The sequence below is a fragment of the Schistocerca nitens genome, chromosome 1, assembly GCF_023898315.1.
Source record: "Schistocerca nitens isolate TAMUIC-IGC-003100 chromosome 1, iqSchNite1.1, whole genome shotgun sequence".
Classification (NCBI taxonomy): Eukaryota; Metazoa; Arthropoda; class Insecta; order Orthoptera; family Acrididae; genus Schistocerca; species Schistocerca nitens.
Window position 1 is genome coordinate 123,373,047 of NC_064614.1, and position 21,855 is coordinate 123,394,901.

General features: G+C 40.2%; 1 protein-coding gene across 1 annotated transcript in view; it reads left to right on the top strand.

Moving 5' to 3' along the window:
- Nucleotides 1–21,855, top strand: part of LOC126234721 (cyclin-dependent kinase 1-like) — a 54,974-nt gene that overhangs the window by 28,982 nt on the left and 4,137 nt on the right. Inside the window, exon 5 of the mRNA XM_049943472.1 lies at nucleotides 12,768–12,931. Coding sequence (XP_049799429.1) covers nucleotides 12,768–12,931 — 164 coding nt within the window. The remainder of the gene's footprint in view (nucleotides 1–12,767; nucleotides 12,932–21,855) is intronic.

The following is a 21,855-nucleotide window of genomic DNA, read 5'->3' on the forward strand; positions in this document are numbered from 1 at the left end:
AATTTTGTCATATTCTGATATTGTTGTGAGGATTTTGCTTGACGAAATGTCTTGTTAAACTTATTTCCTTTCTTATAGATCTTTTATTCACACAAACCAAACTTAACAGCCCTCTTGACTGATCGACTTGCTGGTTCTCTGACTGACTCATTTTCTCCGGTCGCAGCCATATCCCCTTTATAATCTCAACAATAATTGATACTTAGTTTTGCTGTTATCAGAAAAACATATGCAAAAATATTGAAGCATGACATTACACTAAGCAGAAGACATGTTTATATTGTTTATATAGTAATCCCCTGTACATACACGATAGGTGGGGCTTAGCGATAACTGTGTAAGTAGAATTTGCTTAAGTTGGTGTTCACTTTTGCATATAAATGCATACAAATTATGTTCAATTTGGATCAGACGCTAAAGAAAACAATGTAATTTAGAAGAAATATGTTTAACAAAGTGTTTGAGAGTACAACAGAATATGTTAAATTACAGTATTATGCACTGCAACATTGTAAACCGAAGTTATTGTGATGTAGAATGCTTCGTGAAATCTAACCACATCGTCTGAAGTAATTTTTTTCCCTCTCTTCTCTTGCAAACTTTCCATGTAGCACCCTAATAAATATTTTATTCCCCGTTTTGTTACAGAAATGGGCATTTCTCTCAAGTTTTCTATGAGCTGAGGCTTTCTATAAAGTTTGCAACCATCATTTGATCTTCTGACTGTACTGGGTCTAAAAAATCATGTTGTTCAATGTTTTGCTTTTGCACACACACATTACTCAGCTCCTGATTGTGTGAATTTACCAGTTCTGGATCATCATCGTGATCCACCTCTAAATTTGTCTGCCAAGATCGACCACTTCTTCAATCATATTGTCAATTTGATGATGACCTGGTGCTGATCCCCTCTGGGTTTCATTGCGGAAAAACAGGACACAGTTTTTTCCAGATACCATTTCAAGTTTTTTGTGAAGTTTCATTCTCACAACATCTAAAACATTGAATTGTTTCTAAAAGTCTTCAACTGAGAGCTCGTTCTTTTGTGCCATAGGTTCATGTAGATGCACAAACGATTGTCTCTTTTAGTAAGCTTTAAATGTTTTAATGACTCCTTGGACCATCAGTTGAAGCAAGCTGGTTGTATTCTGTGGTAAAAATACAGCTTTCATGCATGGGTAGAAATTATTGTAACAGGAGGAAGACTTGGTGCATTATTGATTAATAGCATAATGTTAAATGGGATTTGTTTTGATTGACAATAACATTTGACTTCAGGTATGAAGTAATGACCAAACCAGTCCTCAGAAAGGAAAGCTGTCGTCCAATCTTCAGCATCTGACTTCCAAACGTGGGCAGCCCAGCTATAGATGTATTTTTTGAAGCTCTTGGACCTTTAAAGCTATGAACTGACTTGTGATAAGTTCTTTTAGGCATCTTGTTCCAGAACCTACCAGTTTCATCTATGTAGAATATGGTTCGACTGGTATATCACTGCATTGAGTTTATCTGGATAGAGTGACAGTCATTTTGTTGCTGCTTTTCCACTTTCTGTGATGCTGTGCCTTGTGAATCAGCTAAACCATCCATTACTAGGCTTAAACCTTTCACCTTGGCTGCCTGCCCAATTTCTTTGAATCTCACAGAAATGAGCTTAGCTTAAAAGCACACCATGTTCTGATCAACAGGACAATTTTTAACACCTTGATTATTGCACCACAATTTTAACATTGTTTCCACCTGAGCATTACCACCATGATTTTCACGAATGACATTTGATTTCAGAGATTGAGAATTTTTCACAGCTTTAAGAATTTTTTTATTTGCATTTTATTGTTGTTCTGACTGTTGATTCTTATAGGCCAGTCTTCTTTGCCAACTCATAAATTTTAATGTTTGCATCAAAGCCTTCGATAATATTAAGTTTACATTCCATAGCTAATAATGGAAATGAATCAGTTCCACTTTGTTTTAATTCCTTTCATCAATTCCAATTATTATTTATAAAATGAACTATCCATCTTGCATTTATACTAGTTATTAATATGTTTACTTCGTGAACAATTGTTTGCATCATTTTATAAGTTTTGAACAAAAATTCAGTTAAAGTATTTTCTATATTGTCTCAACTGTTGCTAAACAATTATCAGCATAAGTTGAAAATAAAGAGATAACTATAAATATAAAATCTCTTAATACAAGTAGAGTGTATTGTAATGTTCAGTAATCATACATATTGTATACTACAGCATGTGACTCAATCTCTTATATTACACTCCACAACCAACCATCTTATAAAGTGTAATCTCTTAACAGAAAATAGGTCAAGGTTTCATTTGAAAATTCTTAAGTTGACACTCTATACCCCTTCTAGCAGATATTTTCTTGCCATTTCGTGCAAAAAAAATTAACACCACTAGAGGCATTTCAAATGTGATTATTAAACTGTTTTAATTATCATTGCAGATCTGAAAAGTATGTGTCAGTATTAAGTGGTAGGAGTCTTCAGAGCGAAGTTTCAGAATGTCCATTACTAGTGGTAGTAAAGTAGTAAATAAGAGAGAATACTGCTGGCTGGTATTTGCACTCAGGAGGCGAACTGAGTAGCACTGCAGATATATATCTGTAAAAGTAAAAGATGCACACTGCCTAGCTGTTGCAACTAATGGGATAGGTTGTGTAAGGTTAAAAAGGAAGGGCAGTTCACTCAGACCGATATGTAATGAGGTGGGAGGGTGTTAGACTAAGATTATCTACTCCCATCCTCACTAAAGGTGGGTTTCCCTCTGCCTGGGATCTGCGTAATGAGTAAGGACCAATACTTGAGAAGCAGTTAGTCGATATGAAAGCAAAATTATCCAAAAACTCAGATTTTCTGATTCTGAGCAGAGTTAAATCGCTGAGAAAGTGTTAAGTAATTCAGAACCCACTGAGACAGTCTTACGTAATTCAGGAAATATGCACATAACTATTGTCCTGCTGGAATAGCACATTTCTTGGGCACCTTGGGACCTGTTGAAGAAAGGCTTGGATGATGATGATCGTGCAGCCCTCATTATTCAATGTTGCTTTAATAAATAACAGAACAGTATTGTTTTGTAGCCAACGATCCTATATTTTGTTGCTGGATGGTACTCTGTGGTAATTCTTACTCTCCTAGTTGACACCACAGTGGTGCACTACATTAGTTGTCAAAGCAGAATTTGCTACTACCCTAAATAGAATTTTGTACTATTAAATTTGACATTTGTCTTTTGGTACACTGTAAGTGATGGTTTGCACAATGCCGTACATGGGCATCTTCTTTAGACTGCTGACACCGTTGATTCTCAACTGACACCTTTTGTAGATTGTGTTGGGTAATTTGATTACCGTATTTATTTAAATCTAAGCCGCACTTTTTTCCTGGTTTTCGTAATCCAAAAAACCGTCTGCGGCTTAGAATCAAGTGCAAAGTAAGCGGAAGTTCTGAAAAATGTTGGTAGATGCCGCCACAACTAACTTCTGCCGTCGAATATATGTAGCGCTACACAGGCATGCTTTGCAGGTACAAAGATAAATACTGGCGCCAAAACCTCTGCGTCAGTAAATAAATTAAAAAGCTGGAAGACGAGCTTTTTTCTCCGCCCCGAGTTTTGACCACTGTATTTTCATACATTATCCAACGAAGTAAATACAAATTCCATATTGTTAACCTTCGAAAGTAGCAACATTTCAATGTACTACAAAAATCAGACTTGCAAGACTGTTTGGGATGTTTGTCAATATGGCCAACTCTATGTTCTGAATTTTTTCCTACCTGTGAGAAGAGATGGTTGCTAATACGAACTTTTATGAATTGTGAATCACATGCAGTAGGCCTATTCTCTTCACCATAAGAGTAATACGAATATAAACATTTTGCCATGTATTCTTTAGTGTTTGCTGCTATCTCATTTAAATCCTGTCTGCCTAATAAACTACGAAACGAGAGTGAGACAACAGCAAATGCGGAAGAATATACATATCATATCATGTCATGTTTATATTCGTATTATTCTTATGCCTAATAGTGAAACATTCAGAAATGAAGCACGGCAATTGCTAGATTTTTAAATCTAAGATGACTCTAATTTCTGTGCAGAATGTAATGTACTAAAGAGGCGTCTGCAAAGATTTTCAAATGGAAAAAAATTTTAGCTAAACTCTCATGCAGGACATCTTCTGTCATACGCAGCCTATTATTTGGCTCTTGTTGATCATTATCAAAGAAAGCAGCAGTGTAAGTAACAACAAATAGCAGTCTCTTACCATTGTTTCGCTAATGAGACGATTCCTCTCTTCTTCTTCTTTTTATATATATATAAAATTGTAAGCGCCGGTAGCGCGCACAAAAGCAAGCCATGCCGCGAGCAGTGACAGGCTGTAAACACTCATTATCAGAATGTGACAAACAATGTATGACACATTAAAATAATGCATTTTCAGCTTAGAGTGACGTAAACACCTATAACAAAGAGAATGGCACTTATCAGATGAAAGAAAAATGAGCAATCAATTCAAACCAGACAAAGCACGTGAAAAAGGAAGGGTACCCGTAAAAATATGGATGGAGCTCCTGACACATAGCAATGGCTACATGGTAAAGCTTAACTGCTAACCTTACGGCTCGAACCAAACTCTGTAGCTGTATCGTCATTCATTCGACCTAAATTGTGTCTCATATTGCAATGGACCAACTTTGTTTCAATTTGGAGGTGCGGCCTAAAACTTTTCTCTCCCCTTGAATTTAGAGTCTCAGATTTCAGGTGCGGCTTAGATTCAGGAAATTTTTTTTCCTAGTCCCTACAGTGGAAACTTTTTTCCACCAGCCCTCCAGACTCGACCCAAAAGCAATATTGAACCCTGCCCGACTCACTTTGCTCCTCCATTTAACCATGATCCACCACCACTGTTCCCACATTCCCCTTATTAACTTTACAGGCTTTTGTAACCTCTAACCTTGCCTCACTATCATTCGTGAATCCCTCAACAAGGAAACCAACCTTATATCTGCAAGAACTGCAATCCACCACCTAAAAACTGTGACTCCACCAACTGTTGGATACATCCACCTACAAACTTTGCCACAGAGAGAATCCTTGCTCTTGTGGACAACACCTTCAGCCTATTACCTGCAACATGCCCTCCTATATAATAGACACGATCGTTCCCTCCAAGACTCTACACAGTTCCTGTTCCTTTACTGCCCGGCACCTTGCTAGTCACTGTTGATACCATACCCTCTGCACTAACATCCACAATGCCCATGGCCTTGCTGCTATATATTGAACACTACTTTTCCTAACACCTGACTGACTCCAGATATAAAACTTACTTCTTGGTTACTGTGACCAACCATACACTGACCCATAGTTACCTCTCCTTTGAAGGCATCACCTACAAAAAGCATCTGTGGTACAGCAGTGGGCAACCATATGGCACCATCCTATGCTGACAGTTGAGTCCTCTTAGAGTATTCCTTCTTAACCACCTAGAATTCCAAACCTCTCACCTGGGTTAGATTCATTTTGGACATCTTCATGATCTGAACCAAGGGTGAGGACACCCTATCCACATTCTTCCAGAACCTCAACACCTTTCGCTTCACCTGGTCCTACTCAACCCAACAAACCACCTTCCTCGATGTTGACGTCCACCTCAAAAGATGGCTAAATCAGTACCTCCATCTGTATCAAACCTACCAACCATCAGCAATGCCTCTACTTCAAAGTCCCATCCATACTGCCTAGCCATCTGTGATTATGAAACCACAGTGTAGTGATGACCACTCCACCTCCAAAGGTGCCCGAGGCTTCACTGAGGTCTCCACCCAACCTTGTACAGAAACAAGTCTCCCATGCCTTCTCTCTTCGGTCATGTACCACCTCCCCACTGTCGGGCCACAAAGGAGCATTTCCTCTTGACTCAGTACCACTCAGGAGTGGAGCAAGTGACTCATATTCTCCTCCAGTGTTTGAACTGCCTCTTGTCGGGCCCTGAAACGTGGAATATCTTTCCTATTGTCCTTCCCAGCCCTCCCACAGTGGTATTCTGTCACCCACCAAAACCTAAGCAGTGTTATTGTCCGTCCCTACTTACTTCTGCTCCAAACCCCTTGCCTCATGCCTCGTATTCCTGCAATAGACCTAGGTGCAAGACCTGCCCCATGCATCCTTCCACTACCACCCGCTCCTGCCCTGTCACAGGTATCTCCTATCCAGTCAAAGGCAAGGCCACACATGAAAGCAGTCATGTGATCGACAAACTAAATTGCAACCACTGTGCTGGTTTCCATGTGGGCATGACAACTAACAAGCTGTCTGTCTGCTTGAATCAACACCATCAAGCTGTGGCAACGAGAGGGTTGGACCAATTAGTTGCTGAACATGCTGGCAAACACAGTGTGCTTCACTTTAGTGATTGCTTCACAGCCTGTGCCATCTGGATGCTTCCTAACACCACCATCTTTACTGAACTGTGGAGGGTGGGAACTTTCCATATAACTTGTCCGTTGTTGCCATAACTCTCCTGGCTTCCACCTTGGCTAGTCTCTGGCTTCCTATTCCTGCCCGCCCCTCTGTCCATTTCCATGCTCCCACTCCAGCACTACACATGCTTTCTGTCCTGCCAATGCACTAACTAGTCTTTTCCTCCCAACACTGGACTTGCCAGTCCTGTCCAGTCTCCAGATCATCCCTGCCTGTATGCTCCTACAGGTAGCACAGCAATTTCCTACACCCTATCCTGCTAACCCCCCCCCCCCCCCCCCCCCCCCCCACTGTTCCTTGCTGCCTCTTTAGGCCCCACTGCACTGGGATGCTATGGCTGCTCCGCTGGCAGAGACGCCAGACACAAGTATGGGACACAATGGAGCGTCCTGCCCGTGGCATCTACCTGAATGTGGCAGCAGTGCCAACAGAGGAGCTGCTGCGAGGTTCTGCCTGCAGGTCTGCCATCCTGGCAGTGCTGCCAGTGAAACGCACAGATGCTTAAGGCCAGTACTACACCAGGACACCAGTAGTGCTGCCACGTGCTACCTGCTACTCACCCATACATAGTTCTCTTCATGCATGTGAGTACTGTGGATAGTTTTGTCAACTCTTTTATTGGAGAGATTCAGACGAGATCACAAATTGGAACCTTTTATCTCAGTAGTGTTCAAACACATAATTTAAAAAACCAATGTGTAGGACATCTTGAACATCATAAATGTAGCACTGTTCGAAGAATATGCCCCTCAAAGTTGCAATCACATTCAATGTACTTATTATAATTCACTTTCCGGACACTGGCCCCTTGGAGGATGTGGAAATTATTGAGCCTAAATTTCCTTACAGCCTGTTTCTGATGCCCGTCTCCAATCCCAAGAACTGGAAAACACAAATCCCCAACACTATGCTTTCCTCAAAACCTGGTTTCAGACGGAAATAGTGTAGATACATCTCCTGTTGTAGCAAGTGATGAAGTGATGCTAATGGATGTGAGAAGTCGGACGTGGTTGAATTGCTGTAAGAAATAAAATGTAAATAAATGAGGGTGGTTTCCTACTTTTTGTCCGATACATTTATTTATAATATTGAAATTGATTTTCTAGTAAAGGATTAATAAATACTGAAAAAGCACTTCTGTGCACATGTTACAGTTGCAACTAAACTTGTAAATATCACTGTAAATACAAATAATTAGCTAGTGAGTAGAGCTTAATGTCACAAACATCTTTTCTTCTAGTGAGATGGCTTTCTGTAGAATTGTCTTCTTCATTTAGTTCATCTCAGCTTGCCTCCACTAACACGACATTCTGATGTAATTGAAAAATGTGTTTCTGTATTTTTCTGAATTCTTTTTCTATTTAAATGTTGCACACTAAGTGTAGCTATTTTAGATACTGTAGGCAGGTTGAAGAAAGTTCACTTGCAGCTCTGCCGGTAGGTGTACTGGCAGCTCTAAGTGCTGTCGGGGTGTTCTGGTGCGGTAGGGCCCTGATCTCTACCACCCACCCCAGTAGATTGCTGTCCATCTCAGGCGCAAATACAGATATAGCTGCAGATACAGGCGCAGTCGGGTCCCAATGCCCCGATACTGTGGCCATGTGTATGCATGTGGAATGCTTAAGAGTAAATATTGTATCAAACAATGGAAACTCCAAGTAGACATTCCGGCTCGAGATGCTGGAGTTTGTGTGTGTGTGTGTGTGTGTGTGTGTGTGTGTGTGTGTGTGTGTGTGTGTGTGTTTACATGTCTTCTTTATGGTAGGTAGCAATCTGTCTTTTTCTACATTGTAAATATATTATCAGTCTCTTTCATTGTGCCTGTCTGCAACTCGGTGCCTTCTCTTTGTAGAGAGTAGCAATCTATACTTCCCACAATATTGTTATTTTTTTCATCCTGTACTTTACATTGTTGGGTTGGTATTTCAAGATATAGTGCTCTTAAAATAACTTGCATGCATTTTACAATATAATGAAAAGGACAATATTATGGAAATGGAAGAGGATGGGAGATAAGATACTGCATGAAGAGTTTGACAGAGCACTGAAAGACCTGAGTCGAAACAAGGCCCCGGGAGTAGACAACATTCCATTTGAACTACTGATGGCCTTGGGAGAGCCAGTCATGACAAAACTCTACCATCTGGTGAGCAAGATGTATGAGACAGGCGAAATACCCACAGACTTCAAGAAGAATATAGTAATTCCAATCCCAAAGAAAGCAGGTGTTGACAGATGTGAAAATTACCGAACTATCAGTTTAATAAGTCACAGCTGCAAAATACTAACGCGAATTCTTTACAGACGAATGGAAAAACTGGTAGAAGCGGACCTCGGGGAAGATCAGTTTGGAGTCCGTAGAAATGTTGGAACACGTGAGGCAATACTAACCTTACGACTTATCTTAGAAGAAAGATTAAGAAAAGGCAAACCTACGTTTCTAGCATTTGTAGACGTAGAGAAAGCTTTTGACAACGTTAACTGGAATACTCTCTTTCAAATTCTGAAGGTGGCAGGAGTAAAATACAACGAGCGGAAGGCTATTTACAATTTGTACAGAAACCAGATGGCAGTTATAAGAGTCGAGGGGCATGAAAGGGAAGCAGTGGTTGGGAAAGGAGTGAGACAGGGTTGTAGCCTCTCCCCGATGTTATTCAATCTGTATATTGAGCAAGCAGTAAAGGAAACAAAAGAAAAATTCGGAGTAGGTATTAAAATTCATGGAGAAGAAGTAAAAACTTTGAGGTTCGCCGATGACATTGTAATTCTGTCAGAGACAGCAAAGGACTTGGAAGAGCAGTTGAACGGAATGGACAGTGTCTTGAAAGGAGGATATAAGATGAACATCAACAAAAGCAAAACGAGGATAATGGAATGTAGTCAAATTAAATCGGGTGATGCTGAGGGGATTAGATTAGGAAATGAGACACTTAAAGTAGTAAAGGAGTTTTGCTATTTAGGGAGTAAAATAACTGATGATGGTCGAAGTAGAGAGGATATAAAATGTAGACTGGCAATGGCAAGGAAATCGTTTCTGAAGAAGAGAAATTTGTTAACATCTAGTATAGATTTAAGTGTCAGGAAGTCGTTTCTGAAAGTATTTGTATGGAGTGTAGCCATGTATGGAAGTGAAACATGGACGATAACCAGTTTGGACAAGAAGAGAATAGAAGCTTTCGAAATGTGGTGCTACAGAAGAATGCTGAAGATAAGGTGGGTAGATCACGTAACTAATGAGGAGGTATTGAATAGGATTGGGGGGAAGAGAAGTTTGTGGCACAACTTGACTAGAAGGGATTGGTTGGTAGGACATGTTTTCAGGCATCAAGGGATCACAAATTTAGCATTGGAGGGCAGCGTGGAGTGTAAAAATCGTAGAGGGAGACCAAGAGATCAATACACTAAGCAGATTCAGAAGGATGTAGGTTGCAGTAGGTGCTGGGAGATGAAGAAGCTTGCACAGGATAGAGTAGCATGGAGAGCTGCATCAAACCAGTCTCAGGACTGAAGACCACAACAACAACAACAGTTGCTACTCACCATATAGCTACTCACCAAGTAGCAATTATCCTTTTTATAATATTGTTGCATTCCATCCTGGAGTTTCTCATTGTTTGATTTTACATGCATTTATTTATTTTAAATTTTAATTTCTCTTCACATTTGTATACCTTGTAATGGGTCACCACTGCCTTCTACATTGGTAAGGAAGTGTGCGTTGTATGGTAATAGTTTCCAACCAGCTGAGCACTCTGTGATGGTTATAAAGTGTACTGTTCGCTTTTCTGCTTTAAAGTGGTATTGGCATTACTTGAATCTGTGTATAATTTAATGAATCATTTCATATAAAGAAGTCAAATTCTAGAACTCGTCTCCCCTTCCCCTTAACAGCACAGAATCCGAAATTTCGTGGGAGATGAGAACTGTGTCCTGCACCAAGACTCAAAATCTTGATTTTTCAGAGCACTGCCCTTGTTGATTTAAAGCTTTAAAACAGTACAGTTCTTAGAGTGCCAATCCCACAAAGTATGCAGGACATTTGTGGAGTGTGGAAAGATGGCAGAAGTGAAGTTGTGTTGGGGGGATTGAGAGTTTGGTCTGAATAGGTCAGTTTTGTAAGAGTATTACCCACAGATGGCAAGCAGATTCTGTCTGTTGTTGGTGTGTAGCTTCCTATACTGGTTATAGAATTCGACAAATTCTTAGCTGTCAATGTGCAGTACTTACATACTTCGGAGCCCTTCATTAATTAATTGGAAACAGCTCTGCTTTCTCTGACATCTTTTGTTTTGGTATGTTAACAAATGCAGTAAACTCCCGTTTATCCAAATCACGTTTATCCTAAATCTGCTTTTTCCAAACAAATTTTTCAGATTTTTACGGCTGACATTGGCGCTCTCTGATGCATCATGCAGCTATGCTTTTGGCTAGCTAGACTGACACTTGACAAGTTTCATCTTCTGTGTGCCTGGAGCCATACATTTGCTTTTTTTTAAGTCTTCTGCTAAGCAGTGCACTTGCGCATGTCAAAGAGTCAGTGTGTCATCAAGTCATGCATGTGTTGGTTGGGGTTTTAGCGTGTTTCTTGTTTGTATTGTGTGGTTTCATGCCAGTGACATCTATTGGAATTGCTTGGAAGTACAGTACATACAGTATTGCTCTATGCAGTATGATGTAGCCTTGTTGAAACCTATGAGAGTGTGGCACCCTCGTAAGATGCAAACTCATTCTTTGAAAATAAAAAAAAAGTTCTATGGCCATTTATGAAAATTTCTCTCTGCGTTACTTAAGGTGAATGGGCATATCTGAAAAATATGAAAGCAATGTTATCTAGTCTTGTACAGAAAAAATAAACTATTTCTGATGAATGTAAAATGTACTATGTTAGTGATGACCTTTGAGATTTGAGGATTCAGCTTTGCCTAAATATGTAGGTGACTGTTGCAGTACTTAGATACTTCGGAGCCCTTCATTGTACAAAAACAAATCTCCCGTGCCTTATCTTTCCAGTCTCCCACCACCTCCCAAAGTCCCACAGTCTGGCCACAGAGGAGCATTCCCCTCGTAACTCGGTACCATCTGGGACTGGAGCAACTGAATTACATTCTCCGCCAGGGTTTCCACTACCTCTCATCGTGCCCTGAAATGAGAAATGTCCTACCCACTATCCTTCCAACCCCTCCTACTGTGGTATTGCGCCGTCCACCGAACCTACGCAATATACTCGTTCATCCTTACACAAACCCTGCTCCCAATCCCTTACTTCATGGCTCATACCCCTGTTACAGGCCTAGATGAGAGACCTGCCCCATACATCCTCCTACCACCACCTACTCCAGTCTGGTCTCTAACATTACCTATCACATCAAAGGCAGGGCTACCTGTGAAACCAGTCGTGATCTACAAGCTAAGCTGCAACCACTGTGCTGCATTCTATGTAGGCACGACAACCAACAAGCTGTCTGTCCACATGAACGGCCACCGACAGACTGTGGCCAAAAAAACAAGTGGACCACCCTGTAGCTGAACACGCTGCCAAACATGATACCCCTCAACTCAATGACTGCTTCATAGCCTGTGCCATATGGATCCTTCCCACCAACACCAGCTTGTCTGAATTGTGCAGGTGGGAACTTTCCCTGCAATACATCCTACGTTCCCGTAACCCTCCTGGCCTCACCCAGCCAGCACTGCACAGCTGTCATTTCACCGCCACACCAGTCTTTTAATTTCTTTTATTTTTATTTCTCTCCTTTCCACTATTTACCCCCTCTCCGCTCCGCACCTTCTCTCCTACCCTCCATCTAAACTGCAACACTTAACTGTCCACCACTTCCACCATACTTTCCCTCCACCTCCCCGCCCCAGCCTCCTCCTTACCCCCACCCAGTCGCTGCTCCCATCATGCACTGGTGCTGCTGATCGCAGTGTAGTTTCAGCTCTCTGAGACCGCAGGTGTGTGTGTGTGTGTGTGTGTGTGTGTGTGTGTGTGTGTGTGTGTGTGTGTGTGTGTGTGTCCGTCCACTACTGACAAAGGCCTTAATGGCCAAAAGCTATGATTGTGTGAATCTTTTTATTGTGCCTATCGCGGCTCAGCATCTCCCCTATATGGTGAGTAGCAACTTTCCTTCTCTTGTATTGTGACTGTTGCATCTGATTATTACAAGAAACATTCATTCCCTAGAGCTAAATATTGCATATGACACAAGTACTGATACAAAACAAATTAAACTCTATTTTTCATGTGTTTAATTGCAGGTTGTAACGCTTTGGTATAGAGCTCCTGAAGTTTTATTGGGATCTCTCAAATACTCCTGTCCAATAGATGTCTGGTCCATTGGATGTATATTTGCAGAAATGACAACAAAGAAGCCATTGTTTCAAGGAGACTCGGAAATAGACCAGCTTTTCAGGATCTTCCGGTAGGTCAAGTCTGGCAGGATGGTTTTACAATATTTCCATTGCTGATTTTTTTCTACTTCTCGTAAGTAGTTAAGTTACATAAACAGTTGTTTAATACAATGCACTAAACTGTTCTTGTTTTTCATAGTAAATCTGTATGACACAGTGGTAGTTGAACAGGCTACACAGGATCGCTGTCTACACCTTAAACGTTTATTTATTTGTGTAGGTTCATGCGCCTGCATGTTCTTGGAATATATGAAATTACTGAACATACTAAAGCGACATCATTGACTTTGTATTAGTAATTATTTTGTAGCATCCATGGTAGTGACTGTTTTATTGCCGAATACCCATATAAATATGAACAGCTAGTCTAACACTTGAGTATTTGAGGGGAAAAGTTGTATGTTAAAAGAACTGTAACAACTTAGCATTCCACTGTTACTTGGATTATTTCTTTAAATATTACTTTTCGATTGTTTTCAAAGTTGTTTTACATATTTATCATTCCGTATGATTTGATGCATGTCTAATACAGTGATGTGTGTTTCGCTGGAGATGAAATTCTGGGTCTACTGATGTCTCTAAAACTACTTCACCTGCTCCCTGAGAACATGTTCAATGTACCTAAATTTCGTCGGGCTTTTGATTAAGAGCTACTAATTTTAGTTTCATGGTTTTTAAATTCCAGAGAGTTCACAACTCCTGTGTGTACAGATGTGACAGACATTGTGTCCCAGGCCCGAGTAGCACTTAGTTTCCTGTCCTATTATCTTACTCAGAGTGTCTCTTTTTCCCATTCTTAACCTCTAGCACAACTTCTCTGTTACAAGCTAGCACATTCCTAGGACACTGATTATTACTTTTCCATTTTACTTTTCACCATGAATTTTGGTTAACTCTTGTCTGGTCCCCACATCTGAGTTTGACTTCCAGGTTTTTTTTTTAGGTGCAGGCCATGCGGATGAGGTCACTCAATGTCCTGCATTTTACACAATACTGAACATGATACCCAGTCCACGGAGACACTATAAATTATTCGTACAATGGAGCCCCACTGACTATGAGGGGAATGTACTGTCCATGACTGAGCTGTTGCTTCTCTGTGCTTCTGAAGAGTAGGTGATGGTCCTTTGGGGACACCGGGGAATGACCATGAAATCTGCCGTCTATTGCTCTGGGTGGGTGGTGTTCATGAGGAGAGCTTTCGCTCAGAGCAGGCAGTGGCATGGCGGATACTCCGCACACAGTGGAAAGACCAAAGTCATCACCTAAGTTGAAACGAGGCCCCAGAAGTAGATGACATTCCATTAGAACTACTGTTGGTCTTGAAAGAGCCAACTGTGACAAAACTCTTCCATCTAGTGAACAAGGTGTGAGAGGTAGGTGAAATACCCTCAGACTTCAAGAAGAATATAATAATACAGATTCCAAAAAAAGCAGATGCCGACAGGTATTACCAAACTATTAGTTTAATAAGTCATGATTGCAAAATACTACCACTAGTTCTTCACAGAAGAATGGAAAAACTGGTAGAAACCAACCTAAGGAAAAGTCTGTTTGGATTCCAGAGAAATGTTGTAACACATGAAGCAATACTGACGCTGCAAATTGTATTAGAAGATAGGTTAAGGAAAGGCAAGCCTTTGTTTAGAGCATTAATAGATGTAGAGCGAGTTTTTACAAAGTTGACTGGAATACTCTTGGAAATTCTGAAGGTAGCAGGGGCAAAATACGAGGAGTGAAAGACTATTTACAACTTGAACAGAAACCAGACAGCAGTAAAGAGTCGAGGGGCATGAAACAGAAGCAGTGGTTGAGAAGGGAGTGAGACAGGATTGTAGTTTATCCCCGATGTTATTCAAGGAAACAAAAGAAAAATTTGTAGCAGGAATTAAAGTTCAGGGAGAAGAAATAAAAACTTTGAGGTTTGCTGATGACATTGTAAGTCTGTTGAGACAGTAAAGGTCTTGGAAGAGCAGTTGAATGGAATGGACAGCATATTGACAGGAGGATATAAGATAAACATCAACAAAAGTGAAACAAAGATAATGGAAAGTAGTTGAATTAAATCGGGTAATGCTTAGGGAACTAGATTAGGCAATGAGAAACTGAAAGTAATAGATGAGTTTTGCTATTTGGGCAACGAAATAACTGATGACAGCTGAAGTAGAGGACGTATAATGTAGACTGGCAATGGCAAGCAAAGCACTTCTCAAGAAGACAAATTTGTTAACATTAAATGTGGGTTTAAGTGTTATGAAGTCTTTTTCTGAAGGTATTTGTTTGAAGTGTAGCCATGTGGTGATAAGGAAGAATGCTGAAGATTAGGTAGGTAGATCGTGTAACTAATGAACAGAATTTGGGAGACAAATTAGTGGCACAACTTGTTCAAAAGAAGTGATTGGTTGATAGTACTCGAAACATCAAGGGGTCACCAATGTAGTTTCTTAGGGATGTGTAGAGGATAAAAATTGTATAGGAAGACCAAGAAATGAATACAGTAAGCAGATTTGGAAGGATGTAGGTTGCAGTTGTTATTCGGGAATAAAGAGGCTTGCACAGAGTAGGGTAGCATGGAGAGCTGCACCAAACCAGTTCTTGGTCTGAGAACAGCAATAATTAGAGAGTGTAAAATCCAGGAATTTAAGGTCACCTGTAACCTCTCATAATTTGAAGCCTGGAAAAAATAAGACCACTTAAATCCCATCCAAGTGATACTGAATTTTGCCACCATTGTTGTTAGGTAATTGACAGAACGTGGACTTCCTCCTTCTACTCCCGTGACATAGATATTCAGTGCTGTACTGTAGTAAGAATAACATTTTCATAGTTTAGTCAACTTGTATTTGAGTAAATGGTTCCTGTAGCATCCTCTTTCGGGATTCCCTGCTTCTAGCTGGAGAAGCAGCTATTTCTTATGGCATCTACTAGTGACACCTCTCTCCTTACAGAACCTTCTTTCCAGAAACCTACAGACCAGTGACCTGATACCAGCCAGTGGCTGAAGGAACCACGTACTGCAGGCTACAGGGCTGCCCACTCCAGATTCAGTTCATACTCCACAGTGGGTAAGCCTTGGCAAGAGTTAAGAACCTCTACAGGGAGGATAAAATGAAGGACTCCTGGGAAGAGACTACTCTTGTGTCCTTGAAGGTGCTAAGTATCTGCACTCCATAGGATTCAGAACCAATGTTCATAGATGTCATTTCACCCTTACAGCTGACTAGTATGTTCTCCAAGAAATAAATTTCACTGATGACCATTCTCCAGCCCATCAATGTTACTGTGCCTTCTGTTGGAACCATACAGGCCCTGAGAGAGCATCTGAAGAGGTCTCTATATTGGTTTGCATAGATATTGTCATGGTGTAGATTCCCCTGTATACCACACTGGAAGCAGGAACAGCGAGAATGTGAATGAAGCCAGAAGTCTACATTTGCAATGCTTGTTTACCTCTAGGCATGGCACATATGTTGACTGCCTATCTTAATTTGACAACTCCTCCCTTCGCCCCCCCCCCCCCCTGCTCCCCTATGCCCTTCCCACCACCTTCGTCTCTTATTTGGCAATTTCAGCACACACCACATACTGTAGGGGTAATACCACATGTTCTATCAGGGGATTTCTGGTTAACCAACTTCTGACTGAGCTGTCTCTCCTCAATGATGGCACCCCTAACCACTTCGGTGCAGCCCATGATACCTTTTGGGCTGTATATAATATTACAATATTTCCCCCAGTATGGTGTCTTCACTACTTTGGGATCTACAGAATGATACTTGTGAGTTATTACTACCTGGCGTCCTGTCACTTCGTTGTCACCACCCGATGGCCCGAACACCACATTGGGCTCTCCAAATGGCTAGCTGACAGTTGTATACCTCTGCCGTCACCTTTGTCCTATCTGTCAGATAGCAACAGCAAGGTTATTTGGGATGTCTCCTACATAATCATCTGCTCTGATGGTACTGTTTATCACTCTTTAACGAGCTCCTTCCAGCAGCAGCAGGTGCCATTGTGGACCAAAGACTTGGCAACTGCTATTCAGGACTGATGAAGGGCACTCCAATGTCTCTCGCAGTCTCCTTCACAGACCACCCCATCGCTTTAAGCAGCACTATGCAAAGGCTCACTATGTAACTAACCTTGTCTGCTTTCTGGCTATCAGACCAGCCCAACCCATCTACTTTTACCTCTCATTCAATTATTTCTCATACCTGACACCAGTATTACTTTCAGAGCCTCTATTTTACCACTTCTACATACTGTCACAATTCTATCAAATTTCTGACTGGTATCACTAACTCCAGATGAATTGTCCCATGAACAAGAGACCGATGACCTAGCTGTTTAATTCCTGGAACTCAACAGGTAATCATTGTTGTACAATATTATTAGTCTACTTCCCAAGAAAGGAGCCAGGCTAATAATTATAAAACTTTAGATCTGTTATTAGTCTCGGTAGTGTAAAAGATGTCCATTGAGATAGTTGACAACCAAAATACTATTGGATTTTGATCAGAAATGGTGGAAGCCTGTGTAACCTGGTGGATCATTTCCATGCTGTGAAAAAAATTATAGAACAGAAAAATTGGTGTCAGTTGTCATCTTTCTATGGGATTTATTACTTTGTTCAGTTCATGACATCTACGACTCCATACTGTGATCACATTTTATCTACTATTTGTTTGTGCTACAATAATTGCAGTTAATCAAATTTCTAAGTCAGTACACCACGTTCACAAGTTTAAAAATGAGATTACCACTGAACACAACTCTGGAGCACCAGTACAATAAAAGCAGTGGCAGCTGCACAAGAGCATGTGGACACCCTAACTTTTGACAAATTGCGGATTTATTGCTCATTTTTCTTTGAATGCTGTTAAACGTAACGTAGATGCTGCAATCTGAAAGTTATGGCACTTAAATATGCCGCGCTACGGCTCCTCTAGACTCTCTGAAACTTGGCATCAGGGTCGCGAGCACACCTTCAGTTGAGCAATTTTAAGGAGATTTTGCGCATGCCCAACTCGCGTGACATAATCACTGTATGGGCTAAATATATACGGATTTGATAAACAACATGCACAGTTCACGATGTGCACAGCAAGCCTTTGCCACTCAACTAGACGTTTCCGTTGTTGCCACCAGGTGGTAGCACACTGCGGCACGCTTTTATCCCTGTTTGCTCAGCATAAATCTTGCTAGATGATAGCACACTCCTCAGATGTGCTAATTCACTCACTATATACTTTAACAAAATTAGAAAGGATGTCAGTGAAAGTTGTGCCGTCGGTAAACCTATTTTGTGGGTTTCTGAATGTGTAATATGTTAAGTAATGAATTTTATCACACAGTAATTCCTTTGAGGTGCTGAGAATCATAAGGGCCCAGAGCACATCACTGTTGATTGAGATATTGTAGCATTTTTTCATGCTCTGAAATCTGTTGATCTCATGGTGAGTCAGGTTTATCTGTGCTGTGGGCGCACATTGTTTATATGAAAATTCACGAAATGCTGTATCATTGGTTTATCTGATATTCACTTAAATGTGGGAGTGACGTCAGTGTGCTTTAGGCCCTTATGGATTACAGTGCCTCATTTGTATTGTAGTAAAGTTACCACCGTGTTGATAGACATTACTATGCAAGTTAAATCATTTCTACAGCCGGCACTTTGTGTTTGGTGTTGGTTGTTTACTGTGCGGGAGCTGGCTTTTATGTGCAGGGTAAACATGTACTATGTTTAATCTATTTTAAATGCTAACAGAAAAGTAAAGATGTGAGGATGGGTCGTGAGACATGCTTAGGTAACTCAGTTTGTAGAGCACTTGTCTGCGAAAGGCAAAGGTCCCGAGTTAGTCTCAGTCCAGCACACAGCTTTCATCTGCCAGGAAGTTTCATATCAGCACACACTCCGCTGCAGAGTCACTCTCATTCTGGAAACAGAATAATAAATTATGAGGAAAAGTAGCCACAAAGGCTCAAATAAGTGTGACTACAAGCAAAAATTTAACAAGGAAGTGTACAGTGAGCACAAGATGTTGTTGCTGTTGTGGATGGAGTGTAAGAATATCTGATTTTTCAGCCTCGAAGTAAATTCGTGAACTAATTAATCTGTTAGGGATCTTTTACATTTGTCTGAAAAATGGAAAAGCACGAAAACTCCCACTTACACAAAAATGTGAACCAGATAGTTGCAAAAGCTTACACATTATTTTGTTGTTCTCCTAAAATGTACTTCATTATGTACAAAACAACAGAATTCCACAAAGCAGTCTCTCTTTTGTCGCATAAGTTATGCATCTTATTATTATTGCTGTTCTTGTTATTACTATTATTATTGTCAGTGGCTGTAGTTATATAACTTGTTGATGATCATAACAGCAGAGACTATTAATTTCACTCTCAAATGTAGCTGAATTTAAAATTTATGAACACCCAGAATGTATACTCACAAGCCACCATTGCGTAAAAGTGCATCACCTGCATGGTTGTTGTTTTTACTCTGTACTTTCATTATGAGAACTTTCTTTTTGTGATTTTGGTGCAGAAGATAGTATATGGAAAAAAGAACTATACCTAGCACTGCAAAGTGATTCATATTGCAGATCTTGATAGACTCTCAAAGACATTGGGCAAAGTGTGATCAATATTTATGAAGATTTCCTCTCAGAAGAAACAGTTAAGCCTGAGAAATGCACATTTGTTGCAGTCTTTCCAAAAAGAGGGTTGATGTGATCTAATGACAAAGATGAACACAAAGCACAGCCGCCTGATGAGGAAGTTATTGAAGAATTTCAACACCAGTCCTGCGACTGCCAGTCAAAGTAAAAACAGTAGTACAGCTTTTCAGTTTACTCTAGAGTTGCTATGTGACTCTTAAGGTATGTCCACACGATACCTCGTTCACAATTGCTGTTGCACGGAAAAAAAGTGCATGTATAAAAATAAGTAGAAAGTATGCACATACACTTGCTTGGTTTCATGCCCATACGTTGCCTCATTGTTCAAGCTGTCTGCTATGCATTTATTTCTTTGCTAGGCAATTTGTACTGTGTGTATTGTGATGAAAGGCAACAGCAAAAGAAAACACAAGGACAACAGGTAAAACAGTATCTAAACTCTGAGATACCAGAAATACAAAGTAGTGATGTTTTGTTTGCAAATTTCAGGATATCTAGGTAGGTTTAAAATTTTGTGCTTGGGAAACTGCAACAATAGGGCTGGCAATAGCACTTCTGCCAGGAAGTGTTATATCAGGGCACAATCTGGTGCAGAGTGAAAGTTTCATTTCTGGAAACCTTTCTTAGCTGCTACTGGCGACATAAAAGTCTGAGCTATATATTTCAAATTTGAAAACAAAGCATTTCAGTGATTATTCCTGAAACTGAGACATTCTAAGTGTAATTTTTATTTCTGTTAATTTTAATTGATTTTCAATATGTCATTTGTATTCTTTCGCATAAAAGTTAACACCTCAGTCAAAAATGGTTATATGTGTATTAACATTCTCATACTCTACAAATTTGATAATGCTACAGACTGCAGAGTCCACTAGAACAGATGTTCTTTCTAATTTTGTTTTTTTGCATAATCAATTTCCTGCAGTTAAGTGTGCACTAGTTTGTTGAGGAGCTCCACCATATCTTTTCTGGTTCCTAAATTGTTAAGTTGCCTTAACATGAAAATTTGTCCATAATTTCTCATAAATTTGTAGGTTGTTCCTTCTGTTTTCCTCCTCCAAAATTTAACATATTCTTTGGAATGATATTATTCGAGACTTTTTATCTAATACTTAACACTTGTGGCATCACATCTCAACTTTATTTTGAACAATTTTCTGAAGCAGGTTTTCACTTTGTGTGTGTGTGTGTGTGTGTGTGTGTGTGTGTGTGTGTGTTCCATATCTCATAAACCACTGGACCAGTCTCAACCAAACTTGGTACACACATCCCTTACTGTCAGCAAGGTGTTTACGCCCCAGGAAAAAATGCTAGAATTTTACCATCTAGGTAAAACCCAGAATTTTCTTTAGAATTATGGGAATTTTTCATTGTTCTAGTTTACAGTTCTATGTCAGTGAGCAAAAATCAATGGGAAGATAGAAAAAGACCTCCCTTTGTTTAGTATGGGGGCCCCATAAATGACCAGACAGTTGGACAGTACAGTAGTTATCATCTGTGCAGATGACACACCACTTGCATCCCTATACAAGAATGTAGTTTTTCATGGCAACATCGTCTGAAAAATGTCTCAGATTACTTGCCGCACTAGATTTGGTTCTATATTGTGTGTTGGGTTACTTCCTCTAGTGTTATTGTCAGAAATTAACTTTAATACTAGGTTTGTAGAATTTTCATATGTAGTTGGCACTGTTAGGTCACAGGCACATCATGAAGTCTTGGAGCTTCCACATGCTGCCAGAGATTGTCAACATCTGTGATGGAAAAATGTTAGATTTTGATGTTGATTCCATTAGATGGTCAGTCACACAGATTATATCTGTGTAGCCTATCAGCATAGAGTGCCAGTTTCTATGCACCACTAAGGGTATAGCTGTCATTCTGGCTAAAGTTGTTGTGCATGGCTTCTTTGGTGAAAGAATTCCAGTAGGCATTCAATCACCATATGAGCAGCCCATAGTACTCCTTCACATTATCAGAGGTACCACAAATAAAATGGCCGAGCCCTGGTCGGACTAGGTATTCAATCCATTTTCTGGCTACCCAAGAAAACTATCTGGAATCCATAGTTATTTGTAAATTTGGTAATATTTAAACTGGTCAGTTTGTATATATAATTTCTTAACTCTGTGTAGAGCATGGATGTCACATTAAGAAGCCATTGATGTTAAAATTTGTAGTAACTTCTCTAACTGGGGCAGCAGCTATATCCACAGTTGTGCATGGAAACTGGTACTTGATAGAGAAAGCCA